The sequence below is a fragment of the Tenrec ecaudatus genome, chromosome 10, assembly GCF_050624435.1.
Source record: "Tenrec ecaudatus isolate mTenEca1 chromosome 10, mTenEca1.hap1, whole genome shotgun sequence".
In the NCBI taxonomy this organism is placed as follows: Eukaryota; Metazoa; Chordata; class Mammalia; order Afrosoricida; family Tenrecidae; genus Tenrec; species Tenrec ecaudatus.
In genome coordinates, this window is record NC_134539.1 from 31644265 (window position 1) to 31666254 (window position 21990).

General features: G+C 44.2%; 1 protein-coding gene and 1 pseudogene across 4 annotated transcripts in view; one reads left to right on the forward strand and one right to left on the reverse strand.

Annotated features, from left to right (window-relative positions):
- The window catches only part of UBAP1 (ubiquitin associated protein 1), a 61569-nt gene that overhangs the window by 36579 nt on the left and 3000 nt on the right, over positions 1-21990 (forward strand). For all 4 annotated transcript variants that reach the window (XM_075560049.1, XM_075560048.1, XM_075560051.1 and 1 more), the window contains 2 exons: positions 3378-3502; positions 9521-10450. In XM_075560049.1, coding sequence (XP_075416164.1) covers positions 3378-3502; positions 9521-10450 — 1055 coding nt within the window. The remainder of the gene's footprint in view (positions 1-3377; positions 3503-9520; positions 10451-21990) is intronic.
- Positions 19657-20124, reverse strand: LOC142458986 (mitochondrial import inner membrane translocase subunit TIM16 pseudogene; annotated as a pseudogene).

Genomic DNA, 21990 nt, shown 5'->3' on the forward strand with positions numbered 1-21990 from the left:
AGCTTGTTTGCCCTGCAGCCAGGCCCTAGCTCCATTTCTAGAGTAGAAGCAGTTAGTGTGCATTGTATTGGTTTTCTGACAGGCAGGCCAGGAAACCAATTGCGCGCCTTTGCCCCAGGGTATTCTCATGTGGCTTAGATAGCTTGATTTAGTTAGCTCTTTGTTGTGAATTGGGTAAAAGTGTATAGAGCCAATTGATTAGAACTCTACACATTCTGGTTCCTGGGATTGATTGCGGTCCCCAAGGAGTCACAGCACTCTCCCGCGCCCTCCCTGAGTTTTCCACTCCCCTTGGCCCTCCTCACACTGTCTGCAGTTGAGCAAGGTCCCGGTCCCAGGCAAAGGCCGCCCTCTTGACCCTGCGGTTGGCTGTACTACAGAGTGCCCCCCCCCCCCATTATTACTGTTCTGATAGGCCTGTCTTTTCACTGAAAGTTGAGAATCTACGTGCTCAGATGTCCTTTAAAAAACAAAACAGTATTATGCCACTGTTGATTTCCTGCTTTTGATAACATACTATAGTTTTATAAGGTGACAACATTAAGGGTAGCTGTCTGAGAGTCAAGTGCCTTTAGAATAGCATTTTTTCCATCTCTAAACTTCCCAGTCCAGTTGGCATGACAGACTTGTGATTTATGAAAATTTTAGTTAGCTGTAGATAGGTCATATTATTGTAGTTCTTTATCACATGTATGTGTCAGTGTTATTAGATAGTATCTTTTATAATACGTGTATGTGTATGTATATTAATCTACATATGAATTCTGTATATTTTTTCTTAGGACTGATTTCTTTGATTGTTGACTATAAATGTCCCTAATGAGTTTTAGAAAATTCTACACTTCCAGTGTTGTTTTCAGTTAATTAAGACACTAGCAGAAATTAAAATCTAATGTTTTGTAACATTTGAGCGTCTATTCAGTGAAAGCAGATAGGTAAATATTATTTTAAAATAAAAAACTTCCACTTTTTAAAATATATTTTATCACTGGCAGAGAGTTTTAGTTTTATGGGCAGGCAGTGATGGAACCTGGTACATTTCTGTGACTGTCCAGAATCTTAAAACAATGTTGTTAGAAATTTTTTTGAAAAGGAATGTACTGTATCCTGCATGACTACTAAGTACTTCCATGATTAGACTTGGCATTTTAGGTAAATAATTTTTAATTTTAATAGATATTAATTGATGTGAATTGGGGTAAAGGCGAGAGTTCAATACAAAAAATGTATATATAAGACCATGCTTCTGTATTCATTAAGGAAATTTTATCTGCCATACATTTTACTAGGCTCGTAGATTTGAAACACTTATACCTGGTTAGAATTGCTCCATGTCTCACAGGAGGAAGAAAAGGAAACAATAAAAACACAGAGTGTTAGTTCCTGAGATGGTTGTGTGAACTGGTTATCTGAGAGTGAGATCATGGTGGCTCTTGACCTCATATTTAAAGGACTAGATATTAAAAGGGTGGGGAATATGCGACACATCGCCAGATGAGAAACCAGCACATGTAGAAGTGTGACTTTACTTGGAGAAGTTCCCAGTTTCCTGTTAATTATTCATGGTGTGCCCCAGAAGAGCTATTAAACCGAGGCTTCACTCTGCTGCTGGCTGAGAGAGAGGGTGTTCAGGGTGCTCAGAAGTTAGGGAGGAAGGAGGGACTCCTAAGGAGAGGAGGGTGACTCTGATCCTGCCGGCAGAACATGACCTTCTTCAGGAAATGGAGAGTGATGGCGTAATTAAAATAGACCCTGCTCTTGATAAAAGACCACGACAGCTACATAGTTCTTAAAACAGATGGAAGTCATCCCCATGGAAGGACATAAGAAAATAGACGAATGTGAGGCTAATAAGTAATCCTTATTTTACTAGCTTCTAATAAGAACAAAAAAATCAACTACATTTCATTGTCAGTGATAGCTCTTCCAGTAAGTTGGCCTCACACCAGGGTCAGAAAAGTAGCGGTCCACATTAGGATGTGCATCTAGTGGGGATCATGTACAAGAGGCATTTTTATTTTATCCGACTGTAGAAGTATATGATGGGTGTCCCTGATGCTTCTATATTGTTCAGGATAAGTAAAGACCTTTCTGCGTTGAAGCAGTTTGTGTGTGGTTGATATATCTTGATTCAGAGTCCCAGTTCTTTCTTGTTTGATTTTCCTCATTTTCATAAGCTCAGTGCCTCTTACATTTGCTCCAAAATATTGTTACTCTTCATTTTTAAAATCTAGAATAATTCTTTATATGCCTTTAAAATTTATTCTTGTGTGAAAAAGAATCAAATCAGCTGTATTTATTAAATGTCTAATAGATGGTATAAGACCCCTGGTGGCATGGTTACACATTGGGCCGTTAACCTCAAGGCCAGCAGTTCAAAACCACCAGCTACTCCACAGGAAAAAGAGGAGTTACAGTCTTGGGGGTGGGAATGGGCCCTAAAAAGGGAGATGATGTTAAGGAGTCCAGGAAGAAAAATAATGTTTGGAAATGGAGGATACAATTGTACAATACTACTTGATGTGATTGAAGTATGGAATGATATGTATGTATTAACTTCCAATTAGTAATAAATTTTTAAAGTTACAGTTTTGGAAACTCTTGAGAGCAATTCTGCTGTGGCCCATTGGGTCGCTATGAGTCCAACTCCGAGGCATGAGTTGGGTTTTTGGAATAAATACTCTCAAGAGTGCTGTAACTTTTGAGAACACATCATTGAACAGAGGAACTTAAGAGTCCTGTGAGCAAACAATAAGTATAATTTAAAAAGAAAAGATGGCTTATAAGATCAGAAGTAACATATGAAGGTGATTGGTTGGTGGGAAATCGATGGCACTTTGAAAGAACTGAAGTGAGGATGGGTTAACAATGATGGTTGGGGACCCCTCACTGAGAAAGGGACATTTCAGTAAATTCTTAATGCAAGCGAAGAGAGGCAGGGGATGGTAAGTCATGTAGTAAATAGCTGCAGTAAGAAAATTCCAGATGAGGGAGCAGCCAGTACAAAATTTTTGTGACTGGAATGTGCCTGCCATATGTGAGGAACAGAAAGAAGGGCTATGTGATCTAGTGCTGCAAGCTGGGAGGCAAGTACTAGGCGCGGATGGCAGAAGAGGGAATGGACCAGGACCCAGGATTGACTGTTGTGAGCACTTCAACTTGTTCTATTAAGTGGAATTGAAAGTAAACTCTAAGATCAGATTGGGTCAGGAGAGGTCAGCGGTCAAAGAGGTCAAAGAAGGAGCTCATGATAACAGCTAGTCTTACATACATTACTGTAGCATACATTAATAATGTACCCACTAGACATAAAATTATGGCAAACGATTAATAATAAAGTTCTCTGCTCATATTTTCTACTTTATTTTTGATTGTAGGGACTTTCAGTTACCTTGATGATGTTCCATTTAAGATAGGAGACAAATTCAAAACGCCAGCTAAAGTCGGTCTACCTATTGGCTTCTCCGTGCCCGATTGTTTGCAGGTTGTCAGAGAAGTACAGGTAAGTGATAATTTTTAGTTAAAGTTTAATGCACTTAAAAATTAAGTGCAATAAATTGATGTATAGAAATATAGAAAGAGGCATTCATAAATATAATTTCTATTTTTATAGTGTTCATTACTGCTTGTTCATGTTTTCATACGTGTGCACATAATGCATACGTTTATCTTTGTATGTGTGTATCTACACTCCCTGGAGAATCAGCAGAAGAGAGGAAGTCCCTCCGTAAGATGGATGGACATAGTGGGTGCGACGCCGGGCTCTAACGGAACCATTGTGGGCATGGTGCAGGAGGACCACTCTGGGGCCCCCAGTATTGGAATTTACTCAATAACACACATGCATACAGATAGATCCATACAGAGATTGTATACGCTTAGATTGTGCCCCCAAATTAACCCCATTGCTTATCTAAACCCGCTTTTTCCCCTTTCTATGGCAATGTTCTCCTGATTTTCTAGTCACTTGAGTCAGGTGATGCTGTGACTTTTACCTTGGCTACTTCATTTCTTTTATTTTAAAAAATCATTTTCTTGGGGGCTCTTACAACTCATCACCATCCATCCATCCATCCATCCATCCATCCATCCATCCATCCATCCATCCATCCATCCATCCATCCATCCATTGTGTCAAGCACATTTGTACATTTGTTGCCATCATCTTCAAAAACATTTGCTTTCTGCTTGAGCCCTTGGTATCAGCTCCTAATTTTTTTCCCCACCCTCCCTGCTGCCTCCCTTCCTCATGAACACTTGAAAATTTATCAATGACTTGGCTACTCCATTTCACTGCCTTCTTTTTCACCGGGGATATTGCAGTTGTCTCTTACACCGACCCCTCTGCTTGCACCATTTTTATTTTTTGCATTGTTTCCAGAGCAGTATGCCTTAGAGTGTTAAATGGCCACATTTCTGTTCAAAAATTGTTTAGAGCCATGAGCCTTACTGAATTAAGTTAGACCCAAGGTGTGTTGATACTTTGGTGCCGCATCTCTTCCATGTTCCCGAGAAACCAGTCTCTTCACCATCTGTCTGCAAGGAAGCTCTCTGGGCCTTCTCACCTGGGCCGCTTTCTCAGCCCAATCCTGCTTTCTCTTGCTCGCCCTCTAACAGTTATTTACCTAGTGGAATAGTCTCTTCCTGGGCGGTACTGAGGTCTTTCTCAAATCCTTGATTTTTAAGTTCAGGTGGATGTAAGTATATAGAATTACCTTAACAAAAACAACAACATCTGGAAGTGGTATAAGTGCCTTCAGTTTTGTTTGGGTAGAGAGTTCCTGGTTGATGATACCTTTCACCTAGAAGACTTTACCCACTGCCTTCCAGCTGCCAGTGCTGCTGAGGAGGTCTTGGCCAGCCTGATTTGTCTTCCTTTGTGGGTGACAGGTTTTCCACCTTAATTTTTTTTTAAGATACTAATCCTGGTATATATTTTGATACCTTGGGTCATTATGAGTTTTTTACCTTAATTAAAAAAAAACCCCAAAACATTTTGCTGTGTTTTAGGTAAAAGTTTATGCAGCAGTTAGTGTGCCAGTCACATTTGACACACGTTGTTGGTGACATTGTTGGTAACTTGACCTCCCGGTAGTGTCAGCGTTCTTCCCACCCCACCCTGTCTGCCTTGTTGATGGCCTTTCCATCTCCATCTCCATCTCCCTGCCTCCCTCACCCGCTCATCATTGATTTTAGGCAGGTGCTCACCCTTCAGTCTCCTGTGGTGAGTGCTTTACAAAGCACAGGCCTCACAGGTGTTCTTGTTTATTTCCTAGATCAGTCTGTTTGACTGGAAGGTTGAAAATATGTGCTTGGGTTCTCTGGGGTTCCTGCAATCTCTATCAGCCTAGTGCTTAAATTTTTAAATTTTATTTTACACATTCCAATATATCTATTCACGTACAATTCTGATGTTCCATCCCATTGAGTGAGGTTATGCTACCCCCACCCCTCCTTTTAGGCGTTCTTTATCAGTGTAGTAGTTGTTCTCTATTTTCCTCCCATTCTGACTGGGACCTCTTACTGTGTAAGAATGGTCATAGTGATAGTAGCCAGCCATCCAGTTCTTCTGGTCTCAGGCCAGGTGAGGTTGTGGTGTAGTGGGGCCATTAGTCCTGTGGACTCATTGCTTCCTTGAGTTCTTGGCTTCCTTCTGTGCTCCAGATAGGGAGAGGAGACGAATAAGACCCCAATGTTGCTTAACAATCTAAGATGCAAAATATTATCTTTGAGTTACGTTATAGCAGTTAACCTAGATGTGCCTCATCAGATTACTTTTTTTTAAAGAAAGAAACTTAAGCATTATGATTATTTCATCTTTGTGATTATGTACATTACAGAGCAAGATAGGTAAAGGGGGCAAATGAAACACATACCTCCAATATCTAAGTAGTGCCCCCTCTCCCAAATGTTTAAGTAGTTGCAACACTTTGACATTTGGATATGCAGGTTGACTTAATTCATTGACTTGCGCTGGATGGTGGCAGTAGTAAAGCTCTCATTTAGAATTTTCCCTCAGCTGTTGAGTAGTGTGAATTAATGTTCTTTATTCTAATATCCATTGCAGTGACTACCCAGAACTCAGACAAAATTCTTTTCCCCCCCAAATATTCTTGATTGAAGGTTTATTAAGGAAATTAACAAGTGGGAAATGCTCAAGTTTGAGTTATTAATCAGCACATGTTATAAAATTTCTTTCTGATCTGCTAATAAATGCCCAAAAGGGCATATCACACTGCTGTGAACCTCATGCCAGAGGCATTCCACTCAAGCTTCATGAGTCGGCCCAGCAACCCAGCTCCCTGAATTAAGTGCCCAGAGGCACCCCACTGCAGTAAACCTCACCCACAGGCACTCAGCTCCACTTTTGTTGATTTGCAAGCCCAACATTCCTAATAAAGTGCCAGAGACACCGTATTCCTCAAACCAGCCTCCTGCCTCCAAACACTCAGTTTTACTTGCTTCTTGGGTTGGGAAGTCCATCCCTCAGTTCCATACTCTGGCTCCTGGCTCTGCTGTTGCTCTGACGATACAGCTGTCCTCTTGATCCAGGAGGCTCACTGGGCAGGACTCTCAGGTCCAGAGGACACGCTCCATCCTGACTCTTGCAGGTAATGAGATACCCCCTCCTGCTTCTCAGAAGGCTCACTTTATACACAGCAGGATGGCACTCCAGGGAACCCTAGTTGCAGTTATGCACCGACAAATCCTCCCAGTATCTTCTTCTACCTTCCTACCAGACCCGTGCAGAAAAAGGTTGTTTGGTAGGACTTAAAAACTTTGACTAGAAGAGCCACATTAAGTAATTCACTACCCCTATTCCTAGGGTCTTAATTCCTAAAGTACACTGCAACCTCTGAGGTAGTGGTCACTGTAGCATTCGTGAGCTTTCGAATCTTAATTTGGTACCTCTTCCTAAGGCACAGTTGAGTGTTAAAAGCTGTCCACCTCCTAGGTAACCCTGGCCACCAGTAATCTTAAGTATTATATAAAAATAAAACTATACTCCCAAGTCCATTTCAAGCATTGCTTCCTGAGAGAACAGGGAAATCCTTACCAATTGATTCCATCCACAATGAGTCAGGACTGTATACCCAGTACCTTGTCAGCAGAACTCAAGAAGCCAGGTCTCCCGGGCTCTTCTGGCTAGTTTACTGACAGGCAGAGAGTACTTGAAGCTATCATTGCAGCTGCAATCCCAAGAAACCCTTTGTAGCACATTCAGTTCCTGGAAAGTGCCAGAGCAAGTGGGAAATCACTGCAAAGGCAAAGCAAGTGAAAGGGAAACATCAAGAAGGAAGAAATAAAAATTTCTCCGTAAACTCTTCATCAGATCTATGGCTTTCTTCACAGCCTGAGCTGACAAAATCAAGGGTCTTCAGTTTGCTTATTGGAAACATCCATTTTTAAGGTGATGGTATAAATCAAAAGGTGGTACAGTGGATTACATTCTGGACTGCTAACTGCAAGGTCAGCAGTTTAAACCCACAACCACTCTGAGGGAGAAAGCAGTATATTTTCATAGAGATTAACAACCTCGGAAACCTGATGGGGCAGTTCTACTCTGTCCTGTACATTGCTGTGAGTCACACTTGATGACAGTGACGGTGACTGCCCAAAAGTGACCTATGAGATGATGAAGGCTGTGAGTGTCATTCTGGTGTGGGCCATCTGAGGTTTTTCCTGTTCTAATTACACACAGCATCCTTAAATTTTGGTGGCCTGGGGTCTCTGTGGGGCTGTGGTATTGCTGCTCCCCTTCCACTCAGAGATCAGTTACACCTGGAACCCCAGATGGGTGCCCTAACACTCCGACTACTTTGTCCTATTTGCCATTGTGCGGGAGTGTGAATTTTCATTTTTTGACTTGAAATTCCAAAAAAGCGAGCTGGTGAAACATGCATAGCTCTTGCACGTCATTGAGTGTGGTGGTAGGTGAGGGGTGGAGTTTAGTGTCATGGGTTAGAACAGGTCCCAGCGTTGCTCACACACGGCTGGGCCAGCTGCCTGATAGCTTTCTGAACCCCTGCTGCCAGTTGTCACGTCCTCCCTCCCCTGTGAGTGGGAACAACCTCTTTAAGGATGTTGTAAGGTAAAATGTGTTCATGGTGCTTCCTGTGGCCCGGAGTTGTCTGCTGTGGTCAAAGCCCGTTTGGACATCAGTAGTTCTGCTTTCTTACTCTCTTTGTTTTCCCCGCTGTCCGTGTACTCTGCATTACTTTTCTGGGAAAAAGCTTTTATGAGGAAAAAGAAGAAATCTCCAGTTCTTCTTGGGAGTAAAACTTAAGAAGTCTGTGCCTGTAGGCAGTGGGAGGTGGGTATGACCTATTGTGGGTGGAGGAAACCAGTACCCACCGGGTTTCCTTTGTCGTTAGAAGCAGCTGAGCCTTGCCCAGTGCTTTTCCCCATTTCCCCGTGTCGGTGTCTTCTTGGGGCACAGCACCGGCTCAGGGACTGAAGTGTGTTTCTTGATATGCAGCTTGCCCTGTGGTTTTTGACCCTAAGACATGGACATGACCAGAGGCACTTTACTCTGTTTCTCCCACTCCAAAATTCTAGTCTGAGTACGAAGGCTGTTTTCCTCCCCTTTCTCCCTCTTTTCTTTTCTTCCCCTCCTTTCTCTAACCGGCTTTACACACTGACACCGATTCGATTGGCACCTAGGGAATACCAAGGCTTTTGTTTGCTCCTGGTTTAGGTTAATCTAGCTCTATCGAATAGGTGCATTTTTTTAAGTGTGCAAATGAAATCTTTAATTGCACTATATTTTCAGGTACTGTTATATAATCTTAGTAGCGTAGTGGTTTAAGAACATAGGATTTGTAGTCATACTACCTGGATTCAAACCCAGGCTCTACGACTTACCAGCTTCATGATCTTGGCTAAGGTACATACCTACCTTTGTCCTTTGTAAAGCGGGATGAGAACCATGCCTGTCTTAAGACAGTCTGGAAAGTTAACACGTAGAGGGCTCAGAATCATACATGGCACATGTAAGTGCATCATCATCATTGCCTGCTATAGTTACTGCTGAGCAGGCCACCCGGGCTGGACAATAGGGATCCAGGGAGCGTCTCTTGTCCGATTGCTGCCCACCGATACGACGGCTTGTGATACAGTTGGGAAAGTAGTTAGAGAATAAAACTCACATGCGCTCAGTGTCCAGTGGTTGAAAGAGATCCGTGTTTAAGAATTCATAGTAAGGAAGCTGCAGAGAGCAGGTAGTCCAGGAGGAGGAATGGTCGGAGGGGAGACAGGTAGGGGAAGTGACAGGGCACATTCGGTCTGATACGAGGGTAAAATGTGGTGGGAACTTTTTCTTGTTAGTTTACAGAAGTAATCTGGGACTTTGATTTGATTCAATACAATAACGGAATTGAACCAGGTCAGCCTGCGTACCGTACCTGCTGCCTTGTCCAGTTTTACCACAGTGTAGAAGTGGCTGACGAGAAGATGGAGGAGGAGGTTGGAGGAGGGGCTGACTTGGCTTCCTACCTTTTTCTCTGCTATATCTTTGCAGTATGACTTCTCCTTGGAAAAGACAACCATCGAGTGGGCTGAAGACATTAAGAAAATCCAAGAAGCCCAGCGGGAAGCTGAGAGCAAAGTGGAAGAAGCAGAAGCTAAAGTGAGTTCTAAGAGTGGCCCAGAGGGTGACAGCAAAATGAGCTTCTCCAAGACTCACGGTGTAGCCACCATGCCACCTCCCATTAACCCCATCCTTGCCAGCTTACAGCACAACAGCATCCTCACCCCGACTCGGGTCAGCAGCAGTGCCACGAAGCAGAAACTTCTCAGCCCGCCTCACACGAAGGCAGATTTCAATCCTGCTGACTTTGAGTGTGAAGAGGACCCTTTTGATAATCTGGAGTTAAAAACTATTGATGAGAAGGAAGAGCTGAGAAACATTCTGGTAGGAACCACTGGACCCATTGTGGCTCAGCTATTGGACAATACCTTGCCCGGAGGAGGCTCTGGATCTGTATTACAGGATGAGGAGGAGGTCCTAGCATCCTTGGAGCGGGCAACTCTAGATTTCAAGCCTCTTCACAAACCCAATGGCTTAATAACCTTACCACAGTTGGGCAACTGTGAAAAGATGCCGCTGTCTTCCAAAGTGCCCCTCCCCCCCATCCCTGCAGTAAGCAATATCAAATCCCTATCTTTCCCCAAACTTGACTCTGATGACAGCGGTCAGAAGACAGCCAAGCTGGCGAGCACTTTCCATAGCACATCCTGCCTCCGCAATGGCACGTTCCGGAATTCCTTACAGCCTTCCACCCAGAGCAGTGCCAGCGAGCTCAATGGGCATCCTGCTCTTGGGCTTTCCGCTTTGAACTTGGACAGCGGCACAGAGGTGCCAACCCTGTCTCCCTCCTCCCAGATGCCTTCCCTCTCCGTCTCGTCTGTGTGCACAGAAGAAGCATCACCTCTAAATACAGGTCCTACGGTAAGCCTTTTAACCCCCCACGCCCCACATTACCCCTCCACAGAACTCTGAATTTTCCCAAGCTGCTGCCACCGCCGTGTGCTTGTTAAAGCTTAGGCTGTGGCCAGATTGACCTTGCCTGTAAGTATGAACAATCCTGGTCATTTTCCTGAGGAACAGGGATGGTTCGCTCTGAACCTCGCCACATTCCTTTGCAGAGAGAATGGTGTCATGCCCCTGATGTTTTCCTGACCGATTACTTAGTTCTTTCCTGGGCTCTTGTTCCTTGTTGGTTTTCAGTGACCTTTCTTTGTACCTTTTTGCTTTCCCCAGTTTCATTTCTTCATGTTGTAGCGTACGTGGTACTCCTCTCCCCGTCTCTGTGTCATCTCATTCTGCTTGAATGATGGTTCTTTTCTGAACTGTGCTTTGACTTGTTTGGGGTTGTTTCCTCAGACTGAGTGGTGCCTTCGTAACTGGGAGGCCGACTGCATTGAATGTCAAAACATCAGGGGGCCATTTTGTTATTTGTATCTTGAGGGGTGATCATGAAAGGTTTTGCTCACTGCCAAGGCTTGTGAGGGGTGGTGAGGACATGGTACTTGGGAATTCAGATTGACTGTGGAAGGATGGGTTGATTGGAAAGTTGTGTCTTGTATCATACTGGAGAAAATCTCAATTTTGCCACAAAAGAGTGACAGATTCCGCACAGTCCCTCACATTTGGTCTGTCTGGTTTCTGTCTCACTTTTCATTGTGAATTGGGTGAGAGTGTACGGGGTACAGTGTACTGAGTGCATGCTGTACAGCGTAGCCTCGCTTATCCTATTTCTTCCCAGTGTCTCCTGTTTCCTTTCCACCTTCTTTCCTAGGTTTTCTGAGCTTTGTTCTTGGGTACATGCTGCCCTTTGGCGCTAAATGGTTCACTGTCCAGGTGTTGTTAGACTTGTTTCCGGGTGTATTTGACCTGCTGATTCAACAAAATGGCACCAGTTTTCCTCCATTAGCCCCAGTGTTTGAGATACAGACATGTGCCTTAGACCATTCTTCACTCTGTTTGCCTGGGGAAAACCAGGATTTGTTTGTTTGTTTTAATCATTTTAGTGGGGGCTCTTATAGCTCTTACAATAATCCATCCATCCATTGTGTAAAGCACATTTGTACTTATGTTGCCATCATCCTTTTCAAAACATTTTCTTTCTACTTGAGCCCTTGGTATCAGCTCCTCAATTTTTTCCTCTCTCCCCATGAACTCTTGTTAAATTATAAATTATTATTATTTTCATATCTTACACCGCCCACTGTCTCCCTTCACCCATGTTTCTGTTGTTCTTCACCCTGGTTGTGTGTGTGTGGGAATGTCAGTCATTGTGATCAGTTCCCCTTTTCTCTCCTCACCCTCAAGGTACCTCTACTCATTATTGTTACTGAGGGATTTCTCTGTCTTGGATTCTGTGTGTCAAGAGTTCTTATCTGTACCAGTGTACCTGCTCTGGTCTAGCTGGTTTTGTAAGGTAGAACTGGGGTCATGTTAGTTGGGGTGGGCAGGGGAAGCACTAACGAACTAGAGGAATTTTGTATGTTTTGTCAGTGCTATTCTGCACCCTGGCTGGCTTGTCACTTCCTTGTGACCCTTTTGTGAAGGGATGTACAATTGTCTACAGATCAGCTTTGGATCTCCACTCTGTCCCCCACCCCCATTCGAATTGATATGATCGTTTGTTTTTGGTCTTCTGATACCTGATCTTGTCGACACTTTAAGATCATAGAGGCTGGTGTGGGCTAAACCAGGATATTTTAATACAGTGTTAGCTAGCCTAAGAACAGAGGAAGTGCACACTGGTTTTTATTTAAGGTAGTTTGTGTTTTACTAAATATTTAGATCAGGCTGTACTTCGTATGGTATCCTTTGATCCAAAGGTATAATTGGACAGTGCAAATTACATGAACTTGGAATTTTTCCCAAATATTACCTCACCTTCTTAAGGAACTGACTAACAGGCAGTTCTAAAATGTTATCTTCCAAAGGAGCCAAAAATAAGAGCTATTGTACAATAAATCAGAAGACCTGATGGCACAGTGGTTTATGTATTTGACTGCTAACCACAGAGCCAGCTGTTCGAGCCCACCATTTGTTATGCAAGAGAAAGATGAGACTCTCTGCTCCCATACAGATTTACAGCTTCAGGAACCCACAGAAGTTCCATCTGCCTTTTTGGGTGATTATGAGTCACATTTGACTCAATGGCTGGTACTGAGTTTGGTGCAATACACAGAGATTCAACTGTTCTGAAACTCAAAATGGTCCGTCCGCATTCAAACTCATTTATGAAAGTTCCAGTGTTCCAGTATTATTACATATAAGGTGACACAACTCCACTTGTACACAGAAACTCATAAAAGTTGGAATTTTTTTGAATAAGTAAGTTTAGAGTCAACCTCACCTCTGAAATATTTCATATGAATTATCTATTGACTGCTGTATATTAAAATGTGTTTTGAAATGTTTGCATCATTTGAAGAAAAATTTAGATCTCCAAAATGTTTATGCAAATCGCTGTGCAGTCTTAATTATGTTTTGGCACGCTGAAGTTGCCCGCACACCTTCCTTTTCCGTGTTCCTCTAATTCTCCACTCTTCCCACACTGTGCCTGGGCTCTGCAGTCCGCACATTGTAGTCTCTGTGTGTATGGCCCAGACTCCCTTACCAAAATGAAACATCGCTGGCCTCTAATCGATCGTAACTCATAGTGACCCTACAGGAGAGAGAAGAACTGTCCCTTGGATTTTCCAAAACCTTTAAATCTTTGAAAGGCTGCAGAGTGACTGGTGGGTTTCAATCACTGACCTTACGATTGGCAGCTCAATGGGTCACCAACACCAACCAGCACCATGGGTCCATACACAACTTCCCTTGAAGTCCCTTCACAATGATTTAAAAAACATTCCTTACCTTTTTTGTCTTACCCTGTAATTTGTGTGCCTGAATTCTTCTCACAGGTGAGACTAGGATGATGAATTAAGAGATTAGTAGAACAATGACAGAAAATCTAGTGCAACGTCATATGGAAGAAACTAGAGCTGAAGTGGTCTAGCCAATGCAATTTTCTTCATCTTCGTCCCAAATAGCCCCAAGCACAGGCCTAAAAAGCAAGACCGGGAGAAAAATGTTGTTGTTGTTGGGCTGTGTGTCAGCCTGGCTCACGTGCGGTTGTTCTTTTTATAGTCATGTCTGTTATTTGGCTGAAAATTGAGACACGGGAGTGAGTTCGCTTCCAGACCTGAAAGGCCACTAAGGGCCCATGTTGCACGAGTCTCTATCTTACCAGTAAGCCTCTTTCTGTTTTGTTTTTCTTACGGTGTTGAGCATTTTCCCACATTTCCCACCGATTTTACTCAGGAATCCTTCAGAGTAGTTGGTAGTGGTAGTGGGCCCCATCTACTTCTGGTCTCAGGGTCAGGAGACTGATGTTCTCCGGTCAGTCCATTGGACTACTTCCCATTGCACCTTCCGTTTTCTTGACTCTTCTTTCTCTGGCGCATCTTAGATAGCCAGCCACTCATGACCTTTTACGACCCCAGCCACTGATGCAGAATGCACTATGGCCTATGACGTTGGCTCTTGGGGTTGTTAGCAACATAAAACAACACACTAATATATTCTGGAGTAGAAATCATAGATTTGAAAGACCTTTTACTACCATCATTCATAAGTTTTTCAGAAAATGACAAAGGGTATAAACCTACCACTTGGAGAAAGGAGTCTGATTGTACTGGCGGGGTCTCTGCCAGGAGCCATCACAAGCATGCTGTTAGCTAGTGGGACCGTGAAGTGTTGGCTTACCTTCCTACAAATAGTGCATGGGAGCAGCAAGACCAGCTTTGTAAATGATCGTCCCTGTGTGTGCCTTTCCAGTGTCCGCTCACTGCTGAAATGTCACAGACTGGGCCAGGTCAGTGTGATGGCGTGCAGAAGGCTGGTGTGTTCTGGGAAAGTGGGCTTGATGCTCATTTTTCCTGCTTAGTTGTGGGGCTCTGGTCAGTATTATACACCTCTTCGTGACTCATTGTATGCTTTAGAAAAAGTTCTACCCTGAAAAAGATTGGGGAGCATCCACCCCCATTTAAAGTTATATTAACCATTTAGAGCCCTTTAAAAGCCAGCTGTCAAAACCAAAGCACTCGTCTTTAAGCTGTGTGACTGAGCTATGCTTTCTGACCTGTCTCAGGATTGGAAGGGGCTGCTTCTTGTTGGCGTGGAACCTGGTGCTGTCAACAGGCACACACAAACAGGGGAAGGGGTAGCCTACCTCCAGGGAGCACTGTGACTCGGTGGGAAGGAGTTTCCTGACCCTGTGTCTGTGAGCCCCTTGCCCAGTGAGCAGCACTGTCCCCAGGATCCTGAGAGGGGGCCTCGGAGGCTGTAGGCAACAGCGCTGGCCGAGGGACTCCCAGGAAAGTGTTGCTAGCATTGGGTTCTTGTCTATTGTAAGCCTAGTGTTTGGACCTCAGTTAAAGAGTTTCTGTTTTACTCTAAATGACCTCAGATGAGAAATCCACAGGATGCTCTTGAGAGGAGCAGTCATGTGTGTGTGTGTGTGTGTGTGTGTGTGTGGGGTTCTCCTTTTATTCTCTTGGTGACATCTTTTGATGCAAGCAAGTTTCTAATTTTTATTATTTAAAAAAAATTTTGGTGTGTTTAAAAAAAATCATTTTATTGGGGGCTCAGACAACTCTTATCACAATCCATACATACATCAATTGTATAAAGCACACTTGCACATTATTTTTTTAATTAAATCACTTTATCGGGGGCTCCTAAAACAGTCCATACATCACTTGTATCAAGCACATTTGTACATATGTTGCCATCATTTCCAAAACATTTTCTTTCTGCTTGAGCCCTTTCAGCCCTTTTTTACCCCTCCCCCATATTCCCACCCTCATGAACCCTTGCTAATTTTTTTTTCAAGTTTCACATGTTTATTATTCAGTGTAAACCCCAAAATGACACACCAACATGATTTCGTGCATTTAGGAGATAACCATGTCCTGGTTACGTGGAGAATGGTGCGGATAACTTCTGGAAGACCTTCTTTCTGAGCAGCTCGATGGGAAAGCATCTCACTGAGAAGTCAGGGCCTTCTTTCTTCAGCTCGCTGTGATCCGCATTCACAGCGAAGAACTTAGATTGGTCATTGGGACCAAGTTTATTCCATGGTCTGGGTTGTTCTTTGTGTCCCTACTGACATCTGGAGTGAACAGTGCCAGACGCATGATACAGTCCAGCTCCAGTCAACACGGCCTGACCGAGCATCTGGCGCAGCTTGTTGGCAGCTTTGGCCGCAGTCCGGGAGGAAAAAACCCATTTGGCAGACCCAGGAGCTAGGACACTGCACGATGTTTTTACAACCCTTACTGATGTATAAGTTATTTTTATTTTCATATTTTACACTGTTTCCTTTCACCCACGTTTCTGTTGTTTGTCCCCCTTGGGTGGGGGGCAGGTTGGTTCCCCTTTCTCCCCTTCTCCCATACCCACATGGTATGGAGAGGAGCAGTCTTGGATGTAACTCTGAGTCCAGCATAGATCTCTGATCTCACCAGCATCTCTTCCCCCTGCTTCTCTGCCCTGCAGGGGCCGTACTCTGGGCAAACGAGTCCTCTTTCCAGGTGTGGAGGCATTCCTTACTCAGTTACTGCAGAAAAATCTTTCCTTTCTCTTAGACTCCCAGGTTCTCAGTTTACTAATTGTGCTGTGTATGTGTAAGGGTCGTGCCTTCACATTGTGTAGTCACATCTTTTGACAGAGAATCTTCGAGTGTTTCCGACATTCCGATCACTTCCGATGTCGTCCTTTCTTTAGCACTCACCAAGCCCTTCTCCACGGCCATATTTTTAATGTGTTTGTTTTTATCAGAGTAACAGAAGCATCTTTTTATGAAATCAAATAGCATTTTCAAAGGCTTGTTTAATGAAGTGCCAATAAAACTAAAAAAAAAATTAAAAGTCTTATTTTGAGAAGTAGCAGCTCCTTGCTTCACCTGCTTTATTCTCCAGTTCCGTTTCCCATGTCATTCAGTGATTTCTGCTGAGATTCCTGTCTATTTGTAAGTAAACTTCTATATTGCTTTTTTGGGGGATTTTCCTCCTCCCCTTCTTCTCTCTCATACGTATGCTTTCCCAGGGAATGGTGCATGCCTTTCACGGAGATATTTATTGTCGAGTTCGATGACTTTTCTTTTTTGCTTCTGGTTGTTAAAACTGCCTGGTTTTAAAAATTACCAAGTTCCTCTATAACTATTGCTCATTTGTCCAAACAGTTCAAGAGATTGATAAAAAAATCTCATGAAAATTTTCGTGAACAGCTCAGTTGACCTGTCAGATTTTAAGTCCAAGATCTAAAACTCTATTACTATTTTCATGTGTGAACAATAGTTTGCCAAGATATAGATTTTAGTAGAAAATCATTTTTCTGTAGAATTTTCAAGACATTGCTCCATTTTTTAAAAATGTGTGGTAAGTAAACATTTATGTACATAACATCTGGCATCTCAGTAGTCTTACATATATAATTCAGTACTATGAATTGCATTCCTCCTGTTTAAGATCACCAGGATTGGTTCCCATCATGCTTACCTGAAGCTCGGCGAGTGTTGCTTTGATTTCTGTTGATGTCTAGCTTGAAGTACAAGCTTCCTTGGTTCTCGGTGCCAGTGTCGACTTCAGATCTGTTCCTTCCGTGTTGTTTCCCCGCCCCCACCTTCAGAAGCTTTTGCTGTGTGCTGTGGGTTAGACTGCAGACCACACTGCAGGAGGAGGAGGAGGCTGGTTCTGTAAAGAGCTACCTTCTCAGAAATCCTGTCGAGGGGCCTTTGGAGTCGGGCTCAACCTGATGGCAGTGCGTTTTGTAATTTACCAAAAGGTGGTGTACATTGTTATTGATTTTGGTTGGGTCCTGGTGGTAGATTCTGGGATTTTTTTTTTTTTGGTTGTTGTATTTTCTTTGATAATGTTCTGCTTATGTGGAACTCTTATAACCAGATGTTACACTTTTTTGTTGATGTTACACTTTCTTGACAATGTAATTTTCTATTCTCCTTTTCCTATCACGTACTCTTTGTTTTACTTTGTAGGACATGTTCTTGAGTATCTGATAACCTTTATATTTTTAAAATGAAAGTTTAACTTTGTCTAGTTCCGGTTTTCTGGAGACTAAACTTGCCTCAGGTGGAGGGGTGGGGCTTCAGGGCCGCACTTGGTTTTTGGCGCTCAGGCCCTAAACCATGGCCTGGTGTTTCCAAATGAGCCCTAGGTTCCTCTGGACTCTGATCCAACTGCCTTTCTCACCTTCTTTGTAACTGACTCATTGTGCTTGTCACTTACCATCTCTCCTCTACCTTTCCACCTTCTAAAAACACTGAAATATATTGCCCATCATGGTCCCTTTGACCATAAAGGTTAATGCCGTTTTAATTTTTCTATCATTTTAGTGGGGTTTGGGGGAGGGAAAAAATACTAAATGATCAACCTGTTTGGTTAATTTGCTGTTTCTAAAATACCCCCTTTCAAAATCCAAATAGACTTGCACTCAGCCATTGCAGGGATCCAGATTCACACGTTTGTGAATGCAGTCCCCTACCCTTCAGGAGCTCACAGTGCTGGGGCACAGGTGGATGTGGGAGTGCACCTGGGCCTTGTGTGCACACGCATGCTTGCGTCGGGAAGGGGCATTTGAGAAAGGCTTAGAAAAGCGTCTTGGTCGGAAGAGGCCATGACCCCTACATAGATATAAAAGGGAGTACTGGCGAGTTTGTTGACGACGGCGGGAAATGGGACAGTGATTATGGCTGGTTGCACCACGTGGTTAATGTAGTTGATAATACTAAATGGTAAACCTCCAACCTGTCAAACAGCAAATGTTACTTTGTGCATATCTTTGAATTTTAAGAAAAGCAAATTAATTAAAAAGTGCCGTGGCATATCTACTGAAGTGCAGGAAATGCCCAGGCAGCCTGGGGAAGCTTTGGAACACCGGTGCTTGCTTGGGTCCTCTCAGAAGCTTGCTGTCCCGGAAGCCCTAATAGTCTATTTGGGAAAACAGCTTATTTTTCTGGTTTCTACTTCTTTTCTCCTTCCTAATATACAGCCTTCTAGCCACGGAGTGTGGGGGCCCATTTTATCCTGGAGTCAGCCTCCTGGAACATTGTCTCCTGCCAGCGATTCCATGAATGCAGGAATGTCTTTTCCTTGTTTGTGAACTGAATTTTTTATTTAGATGCAAGAATGTATGTAAAACTCTCATTTTTATTAACCATACAGACTTTACAATTAACACCCTGGATGAAATCACTTTGGTGAGTGACCTGAGAAGCCACCCCTGTGCCGCCTTAGTTTTTGAGGCCATCCCAGGGCCTGTTTGATGAACTCAACAGTCGTGGAGTCACATGTTGTTTTCTTTGTCCCGTTTAACGGGAGGACCGTTGAGCTTAACTCTTTAAATCCCTTACGTCTTTAAAAAGATACGGCTAACTGTAGGGCGATATGACATAGCTTATTTTTTTAATCTACTATACGTGCTTTCTAAATGTCCTGGATAATAGAGGCTTTATGTACTTACTCAGTGCTCTGTGTTGGATATTTAGATCATCCCTAGTATTTATTATAAACGACCGTGGGGTGACATTCTTACGCATAAATATTGGTTTGCATTATTTCCTTAGATACCTAGAAGTAAACAACTGATCAGAACATTTGAATATTTTTCAGACTTTACGTAGCCTAGATGTTAGATGTGTGTAGAGTATCAAATACAAATCACTGAATACGTGGGAGTGCCTGGGTATATTTTTAAATACATGTTACTGTCCTACCAGGCACTGTGGGGAAAGTGCAGTCTGAGGCATCCTTGCTGTTGGGATTCTTGGGCCCACCTGAAGAGGGGCCTGCAGTGCTGGACTGCTGAGACTCAGTCTCTGGGGGCCTGTGGTGACTCCTGTGACCTAGTGACAGATGGAGCCCTGGGAGTGTACGTGGGGAGATGGTGATGTGGGAAAGAGCCGGGTTTCAGGCCTGGAGTCTTCTTTTCAGCTCACCTTGAAGAGAGCTTCTGGTCAGAGCTCTGCTTTAGAATTTGCTTCTAAGACAGAGGTTCTCCCTGTCGCCAGCTACTTTCTTCCAACCAAAAGGAAATCTTGTTTTTTTTTTTGACCCGAAAAGGGTATTTATTAGTGGGCTATAAATTGGGGGGGGGGGCAGAGGTCACGTCCTGGATGCCTGTTCTTTCTCTTTGTCCTCCTGGGCCTGGATCTTGAGCTCCTCGTCAAGGCGCTCCTCTGCACGGACCACCTTGGACTGCAGGTGGAAGGAGCCACCCACCAATTTGTCGTTTACCTTGAACAAATGTTCATAATTCTTTTGAATGTCCTCAGGGCTCAGCTTGGCAATGTTGAGGATCTGCTGGGCTTCTTGCAGGCTGAGGCCTGATAGGTTGGAGGCAGCTGCTGACTGGTGACCGGCCCGGCCCCGGGCATCAGCAGCTGCCCGACTGGCTGCAAACTCCTGCCGCAGGGCCCGGGCAAAAGCTCTGCCTACCACCTGCATGCTCATTACGATGATCTGGGCCAGGTACTTGGCCATGGCGGCCGCTCTGCCACCGGGGGCGGCCTCCGACTTCAGTGGCCCGGTGGCCCCAACTCAAGGGCGGCCGGCTGAAATCTTGTTTTATTGAAAAATTTTTGAGGAACTATCTGGAGGCAAAATAACGGGACCGACAGTTCCGGGGGGACATGGGATAGGGGGAGGTGGGGGGGGGTAAGGAAGTGGTGTTAACAAACCCAGGGACAAGGGAACAAGTGATCCAAATTGGTGAAGTGTGTATGGCAGGCCTGGTGGGGAGTGATCAAGGGTAATGTAACCAAGAGGTATAGCTGAAACCCAGGTGGGGACAGAGCATGATAGTGGGACAGGAGGAAAGTCAAGGGAAATAGAGGAAACAGCTAGTAGGCAAAGGGCATTTACAAAGGTCTAGACAAAGACATGTACATATGCAAATGTATATATGAGGTTGGGGAACTAGATCTATGTGCCTATATTTATAGGTTTAGTATTAAGGTGGCGGAAGGACATTGGGCCTCTACTCAAGTACTCCCTCAATGCATGAACACTTTCTTCTGTTAAATTGACATTTTGTGATACTCACCCTCCCGACACAACCACTGAAGACAAAGCGGGTGAACAAGCAAATGTGATGAAGAAAGCTGATGGTGCCCGGCTATCAAAAGATATAGCGTCAGGAGTCTTAAAGGCTTGAAGGTAAACAAGCGGCCATCTAGCTCAGAAGCAACAAAGCCCACATGGAAGAAGAAGCACACCATCTTGTGTGATCATGAGTTGTCGAAGGGATCAGGTGTAAGGCATCATCAGAAAAAAAAAATCTTCCCATAGTGAATGAAGGGGGAAGTGCAGAGTGGAGACCCAAAGCCCATGTGCCGGCCACTGGAGATGCCCTCACAGAGGGATCTAGGGGAGGAGATGAGTCAGGGTGCGATGTAGCACTGATGAAGAATACAGCTTTCCTCCAGTTCCTAAATGCTTCCTCCCCCCCAACTATCATGATCCGAATTCTACATTGCAAGTCTGGATAGAGTAGAGGATGTACACTGGTGCAGATAGGAGCTGGAGGCACAGGGAATCCAGGACCAGGGGTGTGAGTGGTGACACGGGGAGGGTAGAGGGAGAGTGGGTTGGAAAGGGAACTGATTACAAGGATCTACATGCGACCTCCTCCCTGGGGGACGGACAATAGAAAAGGGGGTGAAGGGAGACGTCAGACAGGGCAAGATATGACAAAATAATAATTTATAAATTATCAAGGGCTCATGAAGGGGGGGGTAGCGGGGAGGGAGGGGAAAAAAGAGGACTTGATGCAAAGGCTTAAGTGGTGAGCAAATGCTTTGAAAATGATGAGGGCAAAGAATGTACAGATGTGCTTTACACAATTGATATATGTATGGATTGTGATAAGAGTTGTATGAGTCCCTAATAAAATGTTAAAAAATTTTTAATTTCCCATGATTCTTGAGCTGGGTCAAGCCATAGACCAGTGTGTGGTCTTGCCTGATTGATGAGCAGAAGTGGGAGGAGCCATCCCCGGGGAATCTGGGTGCTACTACCACCAGTCTCTAGTGTTAGAAGCAGAGCCCCAGGGCCCCTCTTCCAGCCCTCGAAAGGCCTGTGCGTGGTGGGGGGCAAAGGTGGAGTGCCCCCGACATTGGGGCCCTGAACTGGCCGTGCATGGGAGCAGTGTTCACAGCCTTTGGCCAGGTCAGCCCTAGAGCAGGAGTGTGTGAAGAGGATTCCTGCAGGACTAGGAAATGGCCTTGGGGAAGGCTGAGGGAGCACTGGTGGGGCAGTCCTGTGGCCAGGGTCAGGGCCCCTTCCTCATTCAAGCCCAGGGAACTTGATAATGAGAATCACGTGGTGCTTTCGCATGCTGCAAGGGAATGTTGGACATGCGGAGCTGCTAGTTTTGTCTCTTCCCGGCTCTTCAACCCCCTAGCT